This window comes from Mastomys coucha, unplaced genomic scaffold (genome assembly GCF_008632895.1).
Source record: "Mastomys coucha isolate ucsf_1 unplaced genomic scaffold, UCSF_Mcou_1 pScaffold4, whole genome shotgun sequence".
Taxonomy (NCBI): Eukaryota; Metazoa; Chordata; class Mammalia; order Rodentia; family Muridae; genus Mastomys; species Mastomys coucha.
This window is the reverse complement of record NW_022196910.1, coordinates 17,263,036-17,280,953: the sequence shown is the minus strand read 5'-3', so window position 1 is coordinate 17,280,953 and position 17,918 is coordinate 17,263,036. Positions and strand designations below refer to the sequence as shown.

Sequence of the window (17,918 nt, the reverse complement as noted above, 5' to 3'; positions counted from 1 at the left end):
CAGAGTGAGTTCTAGTACAGGCAAGGCTACACAGAGAAACCTTGTATCGAAAAAAAAATTAAAAAGAAGTTTCTACTATGGAATGACGCTGCCACCGAAAAAAGATGCGTTTGATAACTGGATACAAGGACATGAAAGGCGGCTCTGCAGCTTGACTTCTGGCGTACTCTGTTGTCAGGGAAACCGGAAGTTTACTCTACGGCCACGCCCCCATCAACCATAGAGTACCGGAAAAAGCCCGAGTAGAGGCGACCCAAACAGTAAGAAAGTGGCTCCGCTGCGGCGTGGTGGGTGTCAAAATGACGACCTTAGTTCTGGATAATGGAGCTTACAACGCCAAAATCGGTTACAGCCATGACAATGTCTCGTAAGTAGTTGTCGTCCCCGAGGGACACAACACGTCCGCCTTGTGGTTTGATAGACTGAGTGATCCACAGCCGCCATCGCGCGGTTGCAGGCTCAGTGGAGGGATGCTCAGTTTCGAGCTGGGTTGGTTGACTGGTTTGATGCTTTGAGCTGAAATTGATTTTGATTTTTGTTTGGGGCCGCGGGGCTCCGGAAGTGGAATGTATGTTTCGTTTGATAACAGGAAATGAGTTTCTCGAGATTGACTGGAGGGATCAAAGTTTATGAGATTTCAGAAATAGTGAGCAACGCTTTGGGCACGTTCGCCTTTAGGGAAACACAATTATAGGTTTTCATCGGATCCTCAAAAGGTTCAGTGCCCCCCAGCCTGTTAAATAGTAAAAATCCATATTATTAGAGTCCAGGGAGTTTGAAGGCATTGGGCACCAACTTGAATAACCTGGTTGGTAAAGTCAGGAACGGTATGGTGGTATCTTAAGACGTGTTTTGTAAAATGTATGTTTGAATAAATAGTAGACTTTTCTCAGTGCTAGAACTGAAACCTAGTACCTTGCATAGGTAAGTAGTACCTTCCCAAAGAACTACACCTGCAGCTGCCTTGTAGCACTTCGGGGAATCCAGGATCACCTTAAACGAGATCCTCCTGCCTCCACCTCCTCCTGATTGCTAGGATTACAGCTGAGGGCCACTACTTAAGGATTCAGTGGGCATTTTTTGTTTGTTTGTTTTTTTGGTTTTTTGGTTTTTTGTTTGGTTGGTTGGTTGGTTGATTGGTTTTGGTTTTTTGAGGCAGGTTTTCTCTGTATAGCCCTGGCTGTCCTGGAGCTAACTTTGTAGACCAGGCTGGCCTCGAATTCAGAAATCCGCCTGCCTCTGCCTCCCAAGTGCTGGGATTAAAGGTGTGCGCCACCACCGGCGGTTTTGAACTCTTGCACAGTGAGCAACACTACATTACTTAGCCCAGCCCATCAGCTTTAGTGGTGATAGAAGCCATTTATTAAAATAAGGCTTCCACATAAGAGTTTTTTCTTTCAATAAGAATCTGGTACATGGGGCTGGAGAAATGGCTCAACCAGTCCATTTCTTATGGACTTATTATAGAGGACCTAGGTTCAAGTCCCTGCACCCACATGGCAGCTAACAACTGTAACTCCTGTCCTAAGAGATCCCACATACCATTTTCTGGCCTCCATAGGTACCAGGCACACACACACACACACACACACACACACACACACACACACACGGTGCACAGACATACATGCAGGAAGATAAATACCTATGCACATAAATAAATACATAAATAAATAAACAGGTGCATGCAAATACATATAGAGCAGGATTTTTTGTTTTGTTTTTAATATGCTAGAGAATGAATCAAGGGCCTAGCACATGTTAGGAAAGTACTGCGCTATTGAGCTATAGCCTCCTCCCCCTTGTAGTTCTTTATTGAGGCAGGGTCTTACACTGTGGCCCAGCTGGGCATTGTGTATCCTAAGATGGCCTCAAATTCATGGCAGTCCACCTGTCTCAGCCTCCTGAGTACTGGAATTATAAGCATAACCCACCACTCTGGGCTACCTGATCTCTTGTTAAAGATAGAAATCAAGGCCCACAGGCAGACTTTATGTAGAGAGTGAGAGACTTGGAACACTCAGCCCTAAATGGGATGTTTCCAGCAAATCCTTCTCCTCAAAGCTCAGGAGGCTCCTCAGAGGAAGAGGCAGAAAGAGTGTAAGAGCCAGAGGAGATGGAAGGCAGCAAGATAACAAGGTGCTATCGTAGATACTTGGAGATAGTGGGAAATGCTAGTTTGTGAATGCAGTAGTCTCTTAACTAAAAAGTACTTTTTAGGAACTCAATATTTGGAAAGTAATTCTTTTATTTCTTTGCATCTAGGGTTATTCCCAATTGTCAGTTCAGATCCAAAACAGCACGTCTTAAAACATTTACTGCTAACCAGATTGATGAAATAAAAGACCCTTCAGGACTCTTTTACATCCTTCCTTTTCAAAAGGTAATCTAATTATGTTTCACTTCTAATATTGTAAACCTATAATTGTCTGTGTGTGTGTCTCAGTGTCAGTGTGTGTGTGTCTCTGTGTGTGTGTCTCTGTGTGTGTCTGTGTCTCTGTGTGAGTGTCTGTGTGTTTCTGTTTGTGTCTGTGTGTATGTGTGTGTTTGTGGTGGGGATAGAGTTAGCGTATAGCTTTCCAACTTTCTGGAATTCTCACTTTCTACCTTATTGAGGCAGGGTCTTGTTTCTACCACTGTGCTGCATTCTGTAGGCCAACTAAGTCTCCAACTTCTGGAGACTCTCCTGTTTCCCCCTCCCATCTCTCCAATAAGGGTACTAAGGGTAAAAGTCTGTGAGCTGCTGCAGCTTCTGGGGATCAAACTTGCACTCTGTCAGATCTGTGTAGCTGGCACCTTTAAGCCGATAAGCCATCTCTTCAGCCCATAAGCCTAAATTTAAAGGTACTTATTTTATTTTTAGTTGTGTGTGTGTATGTGTGTGAGTGATAGGAGCATGCCATCCCAGGGATGTGGCCACCAGGGACAGCCTTGCAGAGTTGGTTCTTCTCTTTTATCTTTATGTTAATTGGTTGACAGGCTTGTGAGGTGAGCTGCTTTACTCCCTGAGCCATCTTGCCCTTAATCTTGTGTTTGAAAATTACTAAACTGTTCTCTTTTTTTTTCTTTTTGTGCTTTGGTTTTTCAAGTCAGAGTTTCTCTGTGTAGCCCTGGCTGTCCTGGAACTCACTCTGTAGACCTGGCTGGCCTCAAACTCAGAAATCCGCCTGCCTCTGCCTCCCAAGTGCTGGGATTATAAACTGTTCTTGATAATTAAGTTTTTATTTTGTTTTGTTTGTTTTATTTTAGGGATACTTGGTGAATTGGGATGTCCAACGACAAGTTTGGGATTATCTTTTTGGAAAAGAAATGTATCAGGTAACAAGTTAGAGTATGTATTAAAATCTATTTCCATGTCTTAATTCAAATGAAAACTGGGAGCTCACATTTATAAACGGGTGTTAACATTTATAAACTTATAGTTATATGTATGTAAGGCGCTTGGATATAGATTTCCTAGATTTTATTTATTTACTTTTGGAGAGTCTTCCCGAGTTATCGTGGCTAGATTAGAACTTGCTATGGAGAACTGAGCAGCCTGGAACTCTGCCTTCTGAGTGCTGGTTTTAAATACACAACACTTAGTATGATCTTCTGAATATTTAGAAAATAAAAGTAAACCTAAGCTCAATATTAGATTTTCACTTCCTGCTTCTACTGTTCCTCTACGTATGCTAGGGAATGAAAACAGTGGCATGTGTGTGCTGGGTGCCTCCTCCATCACTCAGCCACATCCTCAGCCCAGTTATTTCTACTATTACCAGACAAATACCATCCTCTTTCTGTTTCCCAAAAAGATATGATTGCCTACATATCTGAATATATGACTAGTATAAGAATTTTGGTCGGTTTTTTTTTTAAGATTTTTTTAAAAAAATTTATGTGTGTGTGTGTGTGTGTGTGTGTGTGAGTGAGTGTAAGTGCCCACAGAAGCCATGGAAAGTGTTGGATCCTTTGGAACTAGAGCTACAGATGGTTGTGAGCTGCCTAGTGTGGATGCAAGAACTGAATTCCCATCCTCTGGAAGAGCAGCAAGCGCTCTTGATCCCCCAACCACTTGATTTCTCTCTTCAGTCCTGAGAATGCTGTGATTATTTTCCTTCGATTGATTTATTTTACTCTATGTGTGTGGGTATTTCCCCTGTATACATGTCTATATATACCACAGGCATGTAGTACCCATAGAAGCTAAAGAGGGTGATAGATCCCCTGGCTGGGATTTGAACCTGGGTTCTCTGGAAGAACACCCAGTGCTCTTAACCTCTTGACTATCCTACTAGCCCCAAATTTTATGTCTTATAGTGTAACAAGCTGAGTGGATGTTCAAACTTTAATCTACCCCAAGGATATGGGAAAACTCTACCTCTGTCACCCATGATATTGAAAGGAAGGAAGCCTAGGGGAAAAATGAAAGTGAGACCATCCAGTTGCCAGGAGACCTGCAGCATGGGCACCTTCGCTCAGGCTAACCCTGAAGACAAGCTCTGGATAAAGTTTGTAGACACTACCAGAACTCATTGGTAAGAACAGCCTTCACTGGCAGGGCTGGGAGCAGTGTCCAGAACCTGGAATTTGAACTGCTGGTACAGAAAAGGCAAAGGGTAAGAGACCAACAAGGCTCCATGTAGACTCTTGAGTTTTCTGCAGGTAACAGTCCTCCAGAAAGCCCTCTGAACACTTCTTGCCTTCTTCTTGTTCATAACAGCAGTAGTGGCTCCACTGCAGGGCTGCCTCAACCCTTACTTTTGTCTTTAACAGTTTGACAGTTGGGCAGTCCCATGTTAATGTTTATTCTATTGAGGTAAGATTGTAACTAGATTCTGTAAGTTCAAATCCTAGGTATGACCCTAAGTGACTCTATGAACCTGGGTAGCACATTCAGTTTTTCTGTGACTCCATTCATGTATTAGATGAGGATTACAGTCAGTTACAGTCAGCATTCTTATTGTGAGTATTAGATAATTTTGTTTATTATACACACACACACACACAAAACATTTTTTGGTGATAATCACTATAGATTATAAACTTTTGGGATTTTTTTCTCCTGTAGGTTGATTTTTTAGATACTAATATTATTATAACAGAACCATATTTTAACTTCACTTCAATCCAAGAATCAATGAATGAAATCCTATTTGAAGAATATCAGTTCCAAGCAGTATTAAGAGTAAATGGTAAGTTAAAAAGCTTTCCTGAAATTAAATTATGAGTAAGGTATAAGTGGAGTAAAGAAACTCAAGGTCCTGAGAACTAGGCGGCAGCTCTTAGGTCCAAAGGAAATAAAACACAGAATTGTTATTTTAAGCATAGAACTTTAGTTTGGCCTAGTGGCACAGTCCTATAATTCTGGCAGCTTGGGAGGCCGGGGCAGGAGAATTGAGAATTCACAGTTAGCCTGAACGGCAGACTGAGTACAAGGCCAATCTAAGCAACTTGGTGATAACCTGTAAAAAGAGGCTAAGTCATGAGTTCCAGGTCTACCCAAACTGTACAGTTCTGTCTCTGGTCCCTTCTTCCATATTAAAGCCTACAGTGACAAAAGAAAAAGATTGTATTCTTTTCTGTCTCTACCTACCACATAAGTGTGACTTTTAAAAATTGAAACATTGATATCTTAAGACAGTTATAAAGGGACTGGAAAGATGGTCCAGTGGTTTAGACTACCTTCTGCTCTTACAGAAGACCCCGCTTGCTTCCCAGCACCTATGTTAGGCAAGTTCAGCCACTTGTAACTCTAGTACTCTGGCCTCTGCAGGCACCTGCACTCACATGCACACACACATAATTAAAAATAAAGTCTAAAAAATCCCAGACAATTATACATACAATTTAGAGTTAAATTTTTTTTTAATTAAAAGCTTTTTTTGTTTTCATTTGTGTGGTTTTGTTGTTGGGTGTTTTATTTGTTTTGAGACAGGGTTTCTCTATAGCCCTTGCTGTCCTGGAACTCACAGAGACCCACTTGTCTCTTCTCCTGAGTGCTAGGATCAAAGGTGTGTACCACCACACTTAGCGCAAAGGCAGCTTGTTGTTGTTTCTGTGTGCCTAGTTGGCTCTGTTTCTTTATTATTTAAAAGTACTGGCATATTGCGGTATGCTCATCTTTCCCTTGGCATCCTGTTAACAGCCGGCGCTCTCAGCGCACACAGGTATTTCCGTGATAACCCTTCTGAACTGTGCTGCATCATTGTGGACAGTGGCTATTCCTTCACGCACATTGTTCCTTACTGTAGAAGCAAAAAGAAAAAAGAAGCAATTATTCGGTGAGCTACATTTAATTGTTATTTCCTTTCTCCTTTTATGTCACTTTCCTGCTATTTCTCAGGATGAAATATGTGATAATTGAACCAAAGTTGATTTCTCTGCTTTTAGGATAAATGTGGGCGGAAAGCTCTTAACAAACCATCTAAAAGAGATCATATCCTACAGGTAATACTGGGCTTTGAACTTGGGGAGGATGAGGTACCACCATACTCAGCTAGAGGTTGGCTAAATTAAAAAAAGGTGGGGGTGGGGGGGGCTGGAAAGATGGCTCAGAGATTGAGAGTACTGACTGCTCTTCCAGAGGACCCTGATTTGATTCCCAGCACCTACATGTAGGCTAACAACTGTTCATAACTCTACTTCCAGGCCCTTACTCTGGTCCCTGTGGAGATTGAACACACATGAACAGACATCTATGCAAGCAAAATACATGTACATAAAATAAAAATAAATGTTTAAAAATAAGTTAAATGATAACTTTAAAGTTATGTTCAATTGCTGCTCATTTCAAATTTTATCCACTTATAAACTGCATTTAGTGTGTGTGTGTGTGTGTGTGTGTGTGTATTTGGTATGTGTGCATGTGTGTGCCTCCATGATAACATATTTCTGTTCTATTAGGCAGCTGCATGTGATGGATGAAACTCATGTGATTAATCAAGTGAAGGAAGATGTATGCTATGTGTCTCAGGACTTTTACAGAGACATGGACATTGCCAAGTATGTAGAATGGTCATCCATTATTTGGGAAATTGATGTTCCTGTGATGTTAACAGTTATGAAGTTTCATAAATCTCTACTTTGTCTTTAAGGTTAAAAGGAGAAGACAATACAGTCATGATTGACTATGTTCTCCCTGACTTCAGTACAATTAAAAAGGGCTTTTGTAAGGTAACTTTTTTTTTTCCCCCATATGGGTGGGTGGGGGGGCAGTTCAAGACAGGATTTCTCTGTGTAGCCCTAGCTGTCCTGGAACTCACTCTGTAGACCAGGCTGGCCTCGAACTCAGAAATCCACCTGCTTCTGCCTTCCACCTGCGTCACCACTGCCCAACATAAGGTAACTTTTATATTTCTTTTTTGTTTTATATTTTTATGTGATGTGTATGGGTATTTGCCTGCATGCATATCTGTGCACTATGCATGTGCAGTATCCACAAAGGCCAAAAAAGGGTGTCTTAATTCCCTGAAACTGAAGTTACCAACAATTGTGAGCCACTGTGTAAGTGCTGGGAATTGAACCTGGATCCCCTAGAAGAACAGTCAATGCTCTTAATTGCTAAGCTATCTCTCCAGCCTCTGTAAGGTGATTAAAAACAAAATCCTTCATAATATCTTCTTAAGTGACAACCTCAGCCCCATTTGCCAAGCATTTCACATCCAGCTAGATTGGCAGGGTATGACAATGCCTTCCTTGTAGCCAGTTCTTGAGGCACAAGTAGATAAATAAGTACATTTCTCAATAAGGTTGTTGTGAAGGACAGACTCCACTGCATGTTCCCATCGTTAAGAAGCAGTTTGTCTTTGATCAGATCAGGAAAAGACCATTCTGTGTTGGTGAATGTGAAATCTGACCTGCTAGTTATTGGCTTGATGAAGACTCTTGGGAAATTAAAAATTTCAGACTGAACAGTGGTGGCACACACCTTTAATCTCAGCTCTCCCTCCTGAGAGGGAGAGGCAGGCAGATATTGTGAACTTGAGGCTAGCCTGGTCTACAGAGTGAGTTCCAGGACACCCAGAGATACCCAGAGAAACCATGACCACCACCACCAACAATATAAAAATTCTATTCATAAATGTAAGGAGGTGGGCTAGAAAGATGGTTCAGTGGTTAAGAGCACTGACTGCTCTTGCAGAAGTCCTGTGTTCAATTCCCAGCAATGACATGGTGGCTCAGAGCCATCTGTAATGGGATCTGAAGCCCTCTTCTGGTGTGTCTGAAGACAGCTACAGTGTACTTGTATACATTAAATAAATAAATAAATAAATAAATAAATAAATAAATGTAAGGAGACATGATAATGTTCATTTAGAACTGTAGGAAATTGGTAACAGTATAAACATCTAATAATATAGTCATATAATAAACAATAATGAAAACAATGCAGAGCTACATGATTAGCATGGCTCTACCCAAAAATGTAATATATAATAAGAAACAACCTGCTGGGCAGTGGTGGCGCACGCCTTTAATCCCAACACTTGGGAGACAGAGGCAGGTGGATTTGTGAGTTCAAGTACAGCCTGGCCTACAGAGTGAGTTCCAGGACATCCAGGGCTACACAGAGAAACCCTGTCTTGAAAAACCAAAAAAGAAAGAAAGAAAGAAAGGAAAGAAGGAAGGAAGGACAAAAGGAAGAAAGAAAGAAAGAAAGAAAGAAAGAAAGAAAGAAAGAAAGAAAGAAAGAGAAAGGTATGCATACTTTCAGTGTATATAGATTACTTTATTTAGAATACAGCAACAATAGCTTAGTTTTATATAGTTTCAAAAGATTATGTGAGTGATGAACATTGGATTTTAAAAGACATGATAATTTATTTGTCAAGTTGCATCAAGCTGTCTAATGGGTATTTGTATTTTATGGAAGTATTTGTACTTAGCATGCCTGAGATCTTTTGTTTTTTCCATATTATAGAGGTGAAATACAGATCAAAATTCAGGAAGGAAAATTGCCCCAAACATTTTGACTGCAGAGCTGATTCATTAGACATACTTGACCATCTGCATGTTTTCTATCCAATTATAATTCAAATCGATCGATGATAAGACATGCAGTGGAGACTATGACTCAGTGGTAAAATTGTCACTTCTGCAGGGATGGCGCTTGCATCACATCACAGTGATTTCTAGTCTCTCTCAGCTGGACTCATGAGGGCATTAAAACCTGTGTGGTTTCCATTCTTCCTAGGAGTTTTTAGTTCCTAAGTCAGAAAACTTAACATTATGCAGGTTTTTTTCCTGCATAATGGACAGCCAACTAGGAATCTTTTTCTCTTTAAGACCATTTCTCCCTCTGTGTGAGTGGCATGCCATTAGATTATGAGATACGATCTTCTGAGCTCTGTCCGTTTCTTCCTTGTTTTCTCGGCACCCGCTTAGTGAGCCAGCATTGGTGAAGTCATCCTCATAGTTGACCAGTATTTGTTTTCTGTGCTGGGGGAGGGACAGGGTGGGAGGGTTGATACAGTGACAGATGGTCAGACACAGCTCAAGAAGCAGGTGGCATTAAGGTTGTGGGGTGGGGGGCGTTGTTGATCTGTGACCTTGCAAAGAGTAGAATAGAACTTGTAGCTTCATACAGACATCTTGGCTTTGACCTGGATGGCTTGGTGCCTTGACCTGAGTGGGCATGGCAAGGAGTGAAGCAATCGGGAACCTCAGCACAGCGGGGAAGAGTAGGAGGATCTGTTACAGCAATCTCAGGCTGGAAACATCTGAGAGGAGGAAGCCATAGTTGCTGGGTTTTGTGCACACTGACCAATCATTAGGTAGCACTCATACTTGCATCAGAGGGAGGCTTTGCCATTGCAAACCTGACCCTCATGGGGAAGACTTTGCCAGTTCCTCATGCATTGTGGCATCAGTCCTTTACATGGTAGTGTCTATATCCATAGCACTCTCTCAGGGCTCCATCTACTCCTTACAGTCACTCTGGCTTCCTAGGTGCCTCACACTAATTGTTAATGGCTTTCGTGTGTGATGCACGCTCTATCAAATGAGAACATAAAGTTAGTTGAATTGGATTCTTGCTAAATGAACTATTATAATAAGTATATTTTTTAAAAGAATATTTTATTCTATTGATAAATGTTAAAATTTATGCCTTATATACAATCATGTTTAGTCATTTATATGAAATTATATTGCATATGTAGTAAGCTTAATTTTAAATTTTCTTTGAGTTGCTTTAATCCTTGATTTTTGTTTCCTGCTAGAAAAATGACATTAGAAAAACACTCCTGCATAAAGTGAGAAAGTGTTTGTGAGCCTTTATACTTTGTATCCTAGTTAGGGTTTCTGTTGCTGTGAAGAGACTGCAGCAACTCTCATAAAGGAAAACTTTTAAATTGGGGCTGGCTTACAGTCTGTTACTGTCATGGCAGGAAGCATGGTGGCACACAGCAGACATGCTACTGGGGAAGGAACTGAGAGGTCTACATCCAGATCAGCAGGCAGCAGGAAGAGAGAGTGATACTGGGCCTGGCTTGAGCATCTGAGATCCCCAAAGCCACCCAGTAGTGCCTCTCCTTGGTGACAAAGCATTCAATCGGTGACCCTGTGAGGGCCATCCTATTTAAACCACCACACTTAGGATATTGTTGATTTGGACTGGGATACATTAGTCAGGAATACTTGGGAAATATGAAGCTTGATTTTTCTCCTGCTAATAAAAGGAACAACAAATAGAGAAATAAGATTTATAGTATCAATGGACAAACAGCAGAAATTCTGATTTTACTTCTTCTCAGAAAAAGGATGCCTGCTAAAGTATAAATTGTCAGACCTAAATTGAAAACATTCTTTTATCTTTAGTGATTACCACTTCCTCGGGAGCCAGTGTAACACAAACTGACAGTCTCTTTAATGGTACTGGAAATAAATGTATGAGGGCCGTTCAGTTCAGCAAATCACAGACTTCTCTGACCAGCTTCTTACATTCTTTTATATCCCTTCACTTGCCCATGGCTAAAAAAAGGTTTTGGAATTGTACCCTTGAAAACAGAAACTCCTTGTGCTTCCAGATTACATATTAATGACTAATGGCATTTGTACTGACATTCAGCAAGGACACCGAGTGCTGGCTCGTTTCCCTGGTTAGATATTTGGTCAGTCAGCCTGATCATCATCTGTAAATCAGGGCTTTAAAACAACTATAAACCTTTAATGTCCTTCAGTCCGTATTGGCCTCAGGTAGTTTTCCAGAATTGAAAAAATGAATTATCCTTTAAACTAAATTTAGTGTGTGTGTATGTTTTCTTTCTTTTTTCTTTTTTTGTTTTTGTTTTTGTTTTTGTTTGTTTGTTTTTTCTTTGAACAGGGTCTCATACTGTAGCCTAGGCTAGCCTTAGACTTGCACAATCCTCCTGCTTCAACCTCCCACGTGTTGGGATTACAGGTATATACACTGTACTGGCTGGTTTTGTGTGCCAACTTGACCCAGGCTGGAGTTATCACAGAGAAGGGAGCTTCAGTTGGGGAAATGCCTCCATGAGATCCAGCTGTGGAGCATTTTCCCAATTAGTGATCAAGGGGGTAGGGCTCCTTGTGGGTGGTGCCACCCCTGGGCTGGAAGTCTTGGATTCTATAAGAGAACAGGCTGAGCAAGCCAGGGGAAGCAAGCCAGTAAGGAACATCCCTCCATGACCTCTGTATCAGCTCCTGCTTCTTGACCTGCTTGAGTTCCAGTCCTGACTTCCTTTGGTGATAAACAGCAAAGTGGAAGTAAGCTAAATAAAACCTTTCCTCCCCAATTTGCTTCTTGGTCATGATGTTTGTGCAGGAATAGAAACCCTGACTAAGACATACAGCATATCAGGCTGTGGTAGTTTGAATATGTTTGGCCCATGGGAAGTGACACCATTAGGAGTTGTGGCCTTATTGGAGGAGGTATAGCCTTGCTAGAGGAACTGTGTCACTGTGGAGACAGTGCTTTGAGGGCTCAGGTCTGACCGGTGTGGTCCAGACTCTTCTCCTGGCTGCCTGTGGAAGACAGTGCCCTTCTGGCTGCCCTTGGATCCAGATGTAGAACTCTTGGCTCCTCCAGCACCATGTCTACCTAGATGCTGTCATGCTTCCTGCCATAATGATAATTGATTGAACCTCAGAAACTGTAAGCCAGCTTCAATTAAATGTTAACTTTTATATGAGTTGCCTTGGTCATGGTGTCTCTTCATAGCAATGAAACCCTGACTAAACACAAGCTTAATGTCAGTTTTAAGTTAATTAGTAAATTTATAGAGAATCTTTCCCATGCGGCCTAAGACAGGATGCTACTTCTATGGAAAATAGTACTATTTTTCTTACTACAACAATTGTTTAATTGGGCTAGATGTGACTTATATTTATAGTTTCTTTGTTTTCCTGGAAATATTATATAATTATCTGTAAAGTTTTGTTTAAAATTTATGCTATGAGCAGAGTGTTCCCAAATGATAGCAAGTTGAATCATTTGTATCTAGGCTATAATGTAAGAGACTGTTTCCAGTGTGCTTTGGGCTGGTATGATAGACTGAGTAAAACACGTGATCCTCCTGAGTCTAATTATACCATGAATGAAAGACAGTATGCCTGTTCTTAGTGAGTGTTGTGTGAGACTTGTGGAATACTGTACATAGAATGTCTAATGCAGTTAATGGCACTGTGTTATTTTACATGCCACTTCCCTGGGAATGTATTGAAAACTTACCATATACAAGGGACTGTGTGGTGTACTGGTAGTACCTATGTGATGAACACTGTAGGCTGGGGAGGACTACATGTATATTAAGGAAACAACATACATACATATATATGTGTACTTGTACGTATATGTGTATACTCGCATACATAACTCATTAGTAACCCATACATTCTTCACATATTTTGAGTATGTTGTGGTGAAGAAGTACATCTATTGGTTGGATGAAGTGAGTGACCATAGCTGAATCTATAGGGAACAGTGACTTTAAGACTGAACGGGAGCATCGTTTTCATGATGGGAATCACAGTTCACCGACTGGGTAGGCAAGCAGAACATAAAAAAAGAGAATGGATCTGATCATGTAAAGTTTGTGTTTGCTATATAGACCCAATACAAGTTGGCATTAAAGGGAACATTTCAGTAATGTAAAGCATGTCTTCGCTTAATTATTTGGAAATGGATAGTTATTGTTTGAGAATTTCATACATGCATCCAATGCCTTTTCAGACCCTCTGTCCTTCCTCTTCTATTCCTCCCTATCCTTACCACCAGTTTTCCTTCCAAACAAAATGTGCTATATATTTTTTTAACCGAGTCTATTTAGTGCTGCCCATGTATGCATGGGCATAGGACCATAGACTGGAGTGTGACAGCCACATGTGCAAGTGTGGCTTCATCACTTGTCTACCTCTGAAGTAGGGGAGTGACCTAGATGGGGTGGGAATACAGGAGAGCAGATAGTATTACTGCACCATCTTTATTTAGCAATGGAATCATATACAATCACCGGTCAACTATGAACTTTCCTCCTCTGTTTTCTCCTTTTCGTTCTTTTAAAAATGCACAGAGTATAGCTGGTAGATTGTCTGCAGGGTGGGATTGCTATAGGAACATTGATTTTTTTTTTTTTTTTGAGACAGCCCCCCCCCCCACCTATCCTGGAACTCATTATGTAGCCCAGGCTGGCCTCAAAATCACAGAGATCCTCCTGCCTCTACCTCAAGCTAAGTTTTATTTGTATGCTATGGCAACAGGAGAGGAAAACACATTTTCTAACTTTTGAGAATCATAAGACTTCTAACAAGGTGGTTGCTCTACTAGTATTACGTATTTCTAATTATTTGTTGTATGAACAAGGTAATGTAACTCAAGCTCTTTATCTTACTTTGCTTTAAGCCCAGAGAAGAGATGGTGCTGAGTGGGAAGTATAAATCTGGGGAACAGATTCTTCGCCTTGCCAACGAGAGATTTGCTGTTCCAGAAATACTCTTTAACCCCTCTGACATCGGCATTCAGGAGATGGGGATCCCAGAAGCCATTGTCTATTCAATTCAAAACCTACCTGAAGGTACGTTGATGGTTAGAGTAAAGTGTTAAAGAGAAATAGTTTTGAAAATGACAGCTGGGCAATGGTGCCGCATGCCTTTTAATACCAGCACTTGGGAGGCAGAGACAGGTGGATTTCTGAGTTCGAGGCCAGCCTGGTCTACAGAGTGAGTTCCAGGACAGCCAGGGCTGTACAGAGAAACCCTGTCTTGAAAAACCAAAAAAAAACCAAAAAACCAAAAAGAACAATAGCCAGGCGGTGGTGGCACACACCTTTAGTCCCAGCACTTGGGAGGCAGAGGCAGGTGGATCTCTGAGTTCGAGGCCAGCCTGGTCTACAGAGTGAGTTCCAGGACATCCAGGACTACACAGAGAAAAAACAAAAAAAAAAGACTGATTGATTTGATTTATTCTGAATTATAAATGACAGAATTACTTTCTTTTTTTTTTTCTTTCTTTTTTTTCTTTTTCTTTTTTTCTTTTTTGGTTTTTTGAAAGAGGGTTTCTTTTTCTCTGTGTAGCACTGGCTGTTCTGACTCTGTAGAACAGGTTAGCCTCAAATTCACAGGTCTGCCTGCCTCTGCATCCAAGGCATGCATCTCCACCACCCAGCAATCTGGATTACTTTTAATAAGATAGACAGGAAGGTGGCCCAGGCCTTTGTGTATGAGCCTGACAGCCTGAGTTAATTCCCCAGAACTTACATAAAGGTGGGAGGAGAGAAACAATGTTACAGAATTGTCCTCTGACCTCTGACCTCTACACTTGGACTGTGGCAAGAATGCCCTCCCCTATCATGTGAGTGTGTGTGTGTGTGTGTGTGTGTGTTTGTGTTTGTGTGTGCACCAGCATGCACACTGTAATAATAAATAATAACAATCAAAATGACTGGAGTACAGTGTTTGATAGTAACACCTGGATTTTTCTTCAGTATAAATTAAGTGTCCTTGAGTTTTAGAGTACTTTCATATTCTGCCTTCTTACTTTAAAGATGTATTTGTTTATATATTTTGTGTGTATGTGTCTGTCTGTCTGCCTGAGTTTAATTGTGCCACAGGCATGCAGGTGTCCTTAGAAGCCAGAAGATGCAGGGGCTATAGACATTTTCAAAGCACTGGATGTGGGAACTGAACTCAGGATTTTTGGAGTAAATTCTTTTGGCCACTGAGCCATCTCTCTAAGCCCTTTCTCCCTTCTCTATAAGGAACAGTCATGGCACCAGAAGAAAGCTAGTGCACACAGTGTTATTTCCTCTCACTGAAAACAAAGTCAGTCCTGCTATTCCATTGCACAGCTGTTCTCCTGGTTCATATGTAATTTATATGTAGTTGCAGTCATAACATGTAATATCAACACAGGGCTAACAGAGACAACTTTACCTTGATGAGTAGAAGCCATAGGCGTGGGATGGCTGGTGCCCATTAGTTCTTGGGTTTTCCAGTTGTGCTCTAGGTTTTTAGTACTGGTACACCTTGTAATGCCTAGTGTTTGCCATCATGTGCCTTTAGTGTGTTTGTTCACACCTGCCTTCTTTGTTTAAGGGCTATATAGATTGTGAGTGTTTTCCGGTCAAAGCTGTGTATTGTGCAATAGATATATCTGTTTCAGTGTGAGAACATAGAAATTTGGACTAGCAAGTTAAAAATACCAAGGAAGGTCTTTTTTTTAAAAAAAAAAAAAAATTTATTTATTTATTATATGTATATAAGCACACTATAGTTGTACAGGTGGTTGTGTGAGATTCCCGGAGGGACCCCCACACTCAAATCCCTGGAGCTAGGACACCACACACCACCAAGACACGGACTTGATGCAATCTGCAAGAGGCTTTTTATTCCAGCTAGCTGGGGCGAGACTCATATCCCTCACAGGGGTAGAGGAGTCTGGCCAGAGCAAGGTCTTAGGCAGCTTTTTATTCCTATACAGTTGCTGGGGCAAAAGGGAAGACTGGGGTAAGGGGAAGGTATGGGGTAGTTTCTGCTTGGTGCTGGCTCGTACTAGGGACCAGGGGCGGGCTAGCCACCTGGCAGTTGTTTTGGGCCAGGTTGTTTCTGGGTTCTCGGGCCAGGTCTTCTTGGTTCCCTTGTTTCTGGGTTCTTGGGAACTGGCCTCCCATTGTTTCTAGGTTCTGGGAGCCGGTCTCCCACTGAGTTTAACTAATAGCTAAGTTCTCACAATACAGTTTGAAAACTTAATCTTACAGTTGCTGGGAATTGAATTCAGGACCTCTGCTCACTCCGGCTCCACTCGCTCTGGCCAGCCTCCATCTCTTCAGCCCATAGATTTATTTATTGTTATATCTAAATACACTGTAGCTGTCTTCAGACACACCAGAAGAGGGTGTCATATCTCATTATGGATGGTTGTGAGCCACCATGTGATTGCTGGGATTTGAACTCAGGACCTTTGAAAAAGCAGTCAGTCCTCTTAACCACTGAACCATCTTTCCAGCCCAAGGAAGGCCTTTTTATTACAGAAGTTTATAATTTCTAGTAAAGACCCCCTTCATTTTAGGAAAGAAGAATGATAATTATGATTCAGAGTCTGCTGCAGAAAGTTATTTATATATAGCTTCTATACAAATACGATTGGTAGTCAGTAGTTCACCCACCTTAATGTTTTGTTTTAAAGACCTGTGAGGTCACATTTTACTGTCTTTTTTTTTTTTTTTTTTTTTTTTTTTTTTTTTTTTTTTTTTTTTAAGATTTACTTACTTATTTTATGTACATGACTACACACTGTAGCTGTTCAGATAGTTGTGAGCCTTCATGGTTGTTGGGAATGGACCTCTGCTTGTCCCGGTCAACCCCGCTAGCTCCGGTCCAAAGATTTATTTAATTAAGTACACTGTAGCTGTCTTTAGACACGCCAGAGGAGGGTGTCAGGTCTCATTATGGGTGGTTGTGAGCCACCATGTGGTTGCTGGGATTTGAACTCAGGACCTCTGGAAGAGCAGTCAGTGCTCTTACCCGCTAAGCCATCTCTCCAGCCCACATTTTACTGTCTTAAGTGTCTCCACCCATGTACACTATTGCCTTGTGGTAAATCTTAAACATAGCCTTGTGTAGTGGGGCAGGTCTGTAATCCTGGTACCCTAGGCAATGAGGCAGGAGGATTACAGTTCAAGGCCGTCCTCCTCCATATAGTGTGGCCTTGTCTTAACCAACAGCAACAAAATCTTCGTAGTGAACACAAGAAAAAAATTTTAAATCTTGACAATGGACCCCAGGTTGTTTGGTTTCCCGGCCACGCCCACACGCTCAGCTGAGTCTTTCCAGAGCCTACTAGATTTTTCTAACTCTCTTTTTCTTCTCTTCTTCCCTCTCTTTTCTTCTTTTAAAGAAATGCAGCCACATTTTTTTAAGAACATCGTTTTGACAGGAGGAAATTCCCTCTTCCCCGGATTCAGAGAGCGGGTTTACTCAGAAGTTCGGTGTTTGACGCCAACAGACTATGACGTTTCTGTCGTGTTGCCTGAGAAGTAAGTTTGGTTTATAGGGAAGCAAAATCCAGCTTGCAGGAGTGGGGCTTGTAGAAGCTATGACTTTAAAGTTCAGATAAAGTATAGATACTAGCAGATTTTTCCCCTGGGATCCTTGTTCTCTTTCTTTCAAAACTGAAATCTTAATTCTTGAGTGAGGTAGAAAAGATGGCATATACCATGCCAAGCACAGCATGGACACATGACGGGAGCTCAGTAGCAGGAGCTTTCCATGTGTCTCAGTCCTGCTTCCAAGGTTTGTTATATGCAAAGAAGCCAAACAGTTCTTAGATTTATCTTAAATGTACCACCTCAAGATAGATTCTCTCAAGAATAGAATCTAAGAATTGACTTATTAAGGGAAGCACTGTCAGTTCATAACTTTGGGAACTTTTTTTAAGTTCTAAATGTTTTTGGTAAACCTTTATAGTTAACTAGACT

At 41.2% G+C, this 17,918-nt stretch overlaps 1 protein-coding gene across 6 annotated transcripts in view; it reads left to right on the top strand.

Moving 5' to 3' along the window:
• Window positions 1-213: 213 nt before the first annotated feature.
• Actr6 (actin related protein 6) overlaps window positions 214-17,918 on the top strand; it is a 20,397-nt gene continuing 2,692 nt past the window's right edge. Inside the window, exons 1-10 of one of the 6 annotated variants that reach the window (XM_031349908.1) lie at window positions 214-367; window positions 2,266-2,383; window positions 3,250-3,318; window positions 5,054-5,177; window positions 6,131-6,266; window positions 6,376-6,432; window positions 6,889-6,987; window positions 7,080-7,158; window positions 13,847-14,018; window positions 17,339-17,477. In XM_031349908.1, the coding sequence (XP_031205768.1) occupies window positions 300-367; window positions 2,266-2,383; window positions 3,250-3,318; window positions 5,054-5,177; window positions 6,131-6,266; window positions 6,376-6,432; window positions 6,889-6,987; window positions 7,080-7,158; window positions 13,847-14,018; window positions 17,339-17,477 (1,061 nt within the window). In that variant the 5' untranslated portion in view covers window positions 214-299. Of the gene's footprint in view, window positions 368-2,265; window positions 2,384-3,249; window positions 3,332-4,302; window positions 5,178-6,130; window positions 6,267-6,375; window positions 6,433-6,888; window positions 6,988-7,079; window positions 7,159-13,846; window positions 14,019-17,338; window positions 17,478-17,918 lie in introns of those variants that run through there. The other 5 variants (XM_031349913.1, XM_031349911.1, XM_031349909.1 and 2 more) reach the window with 5 other exon arrangements.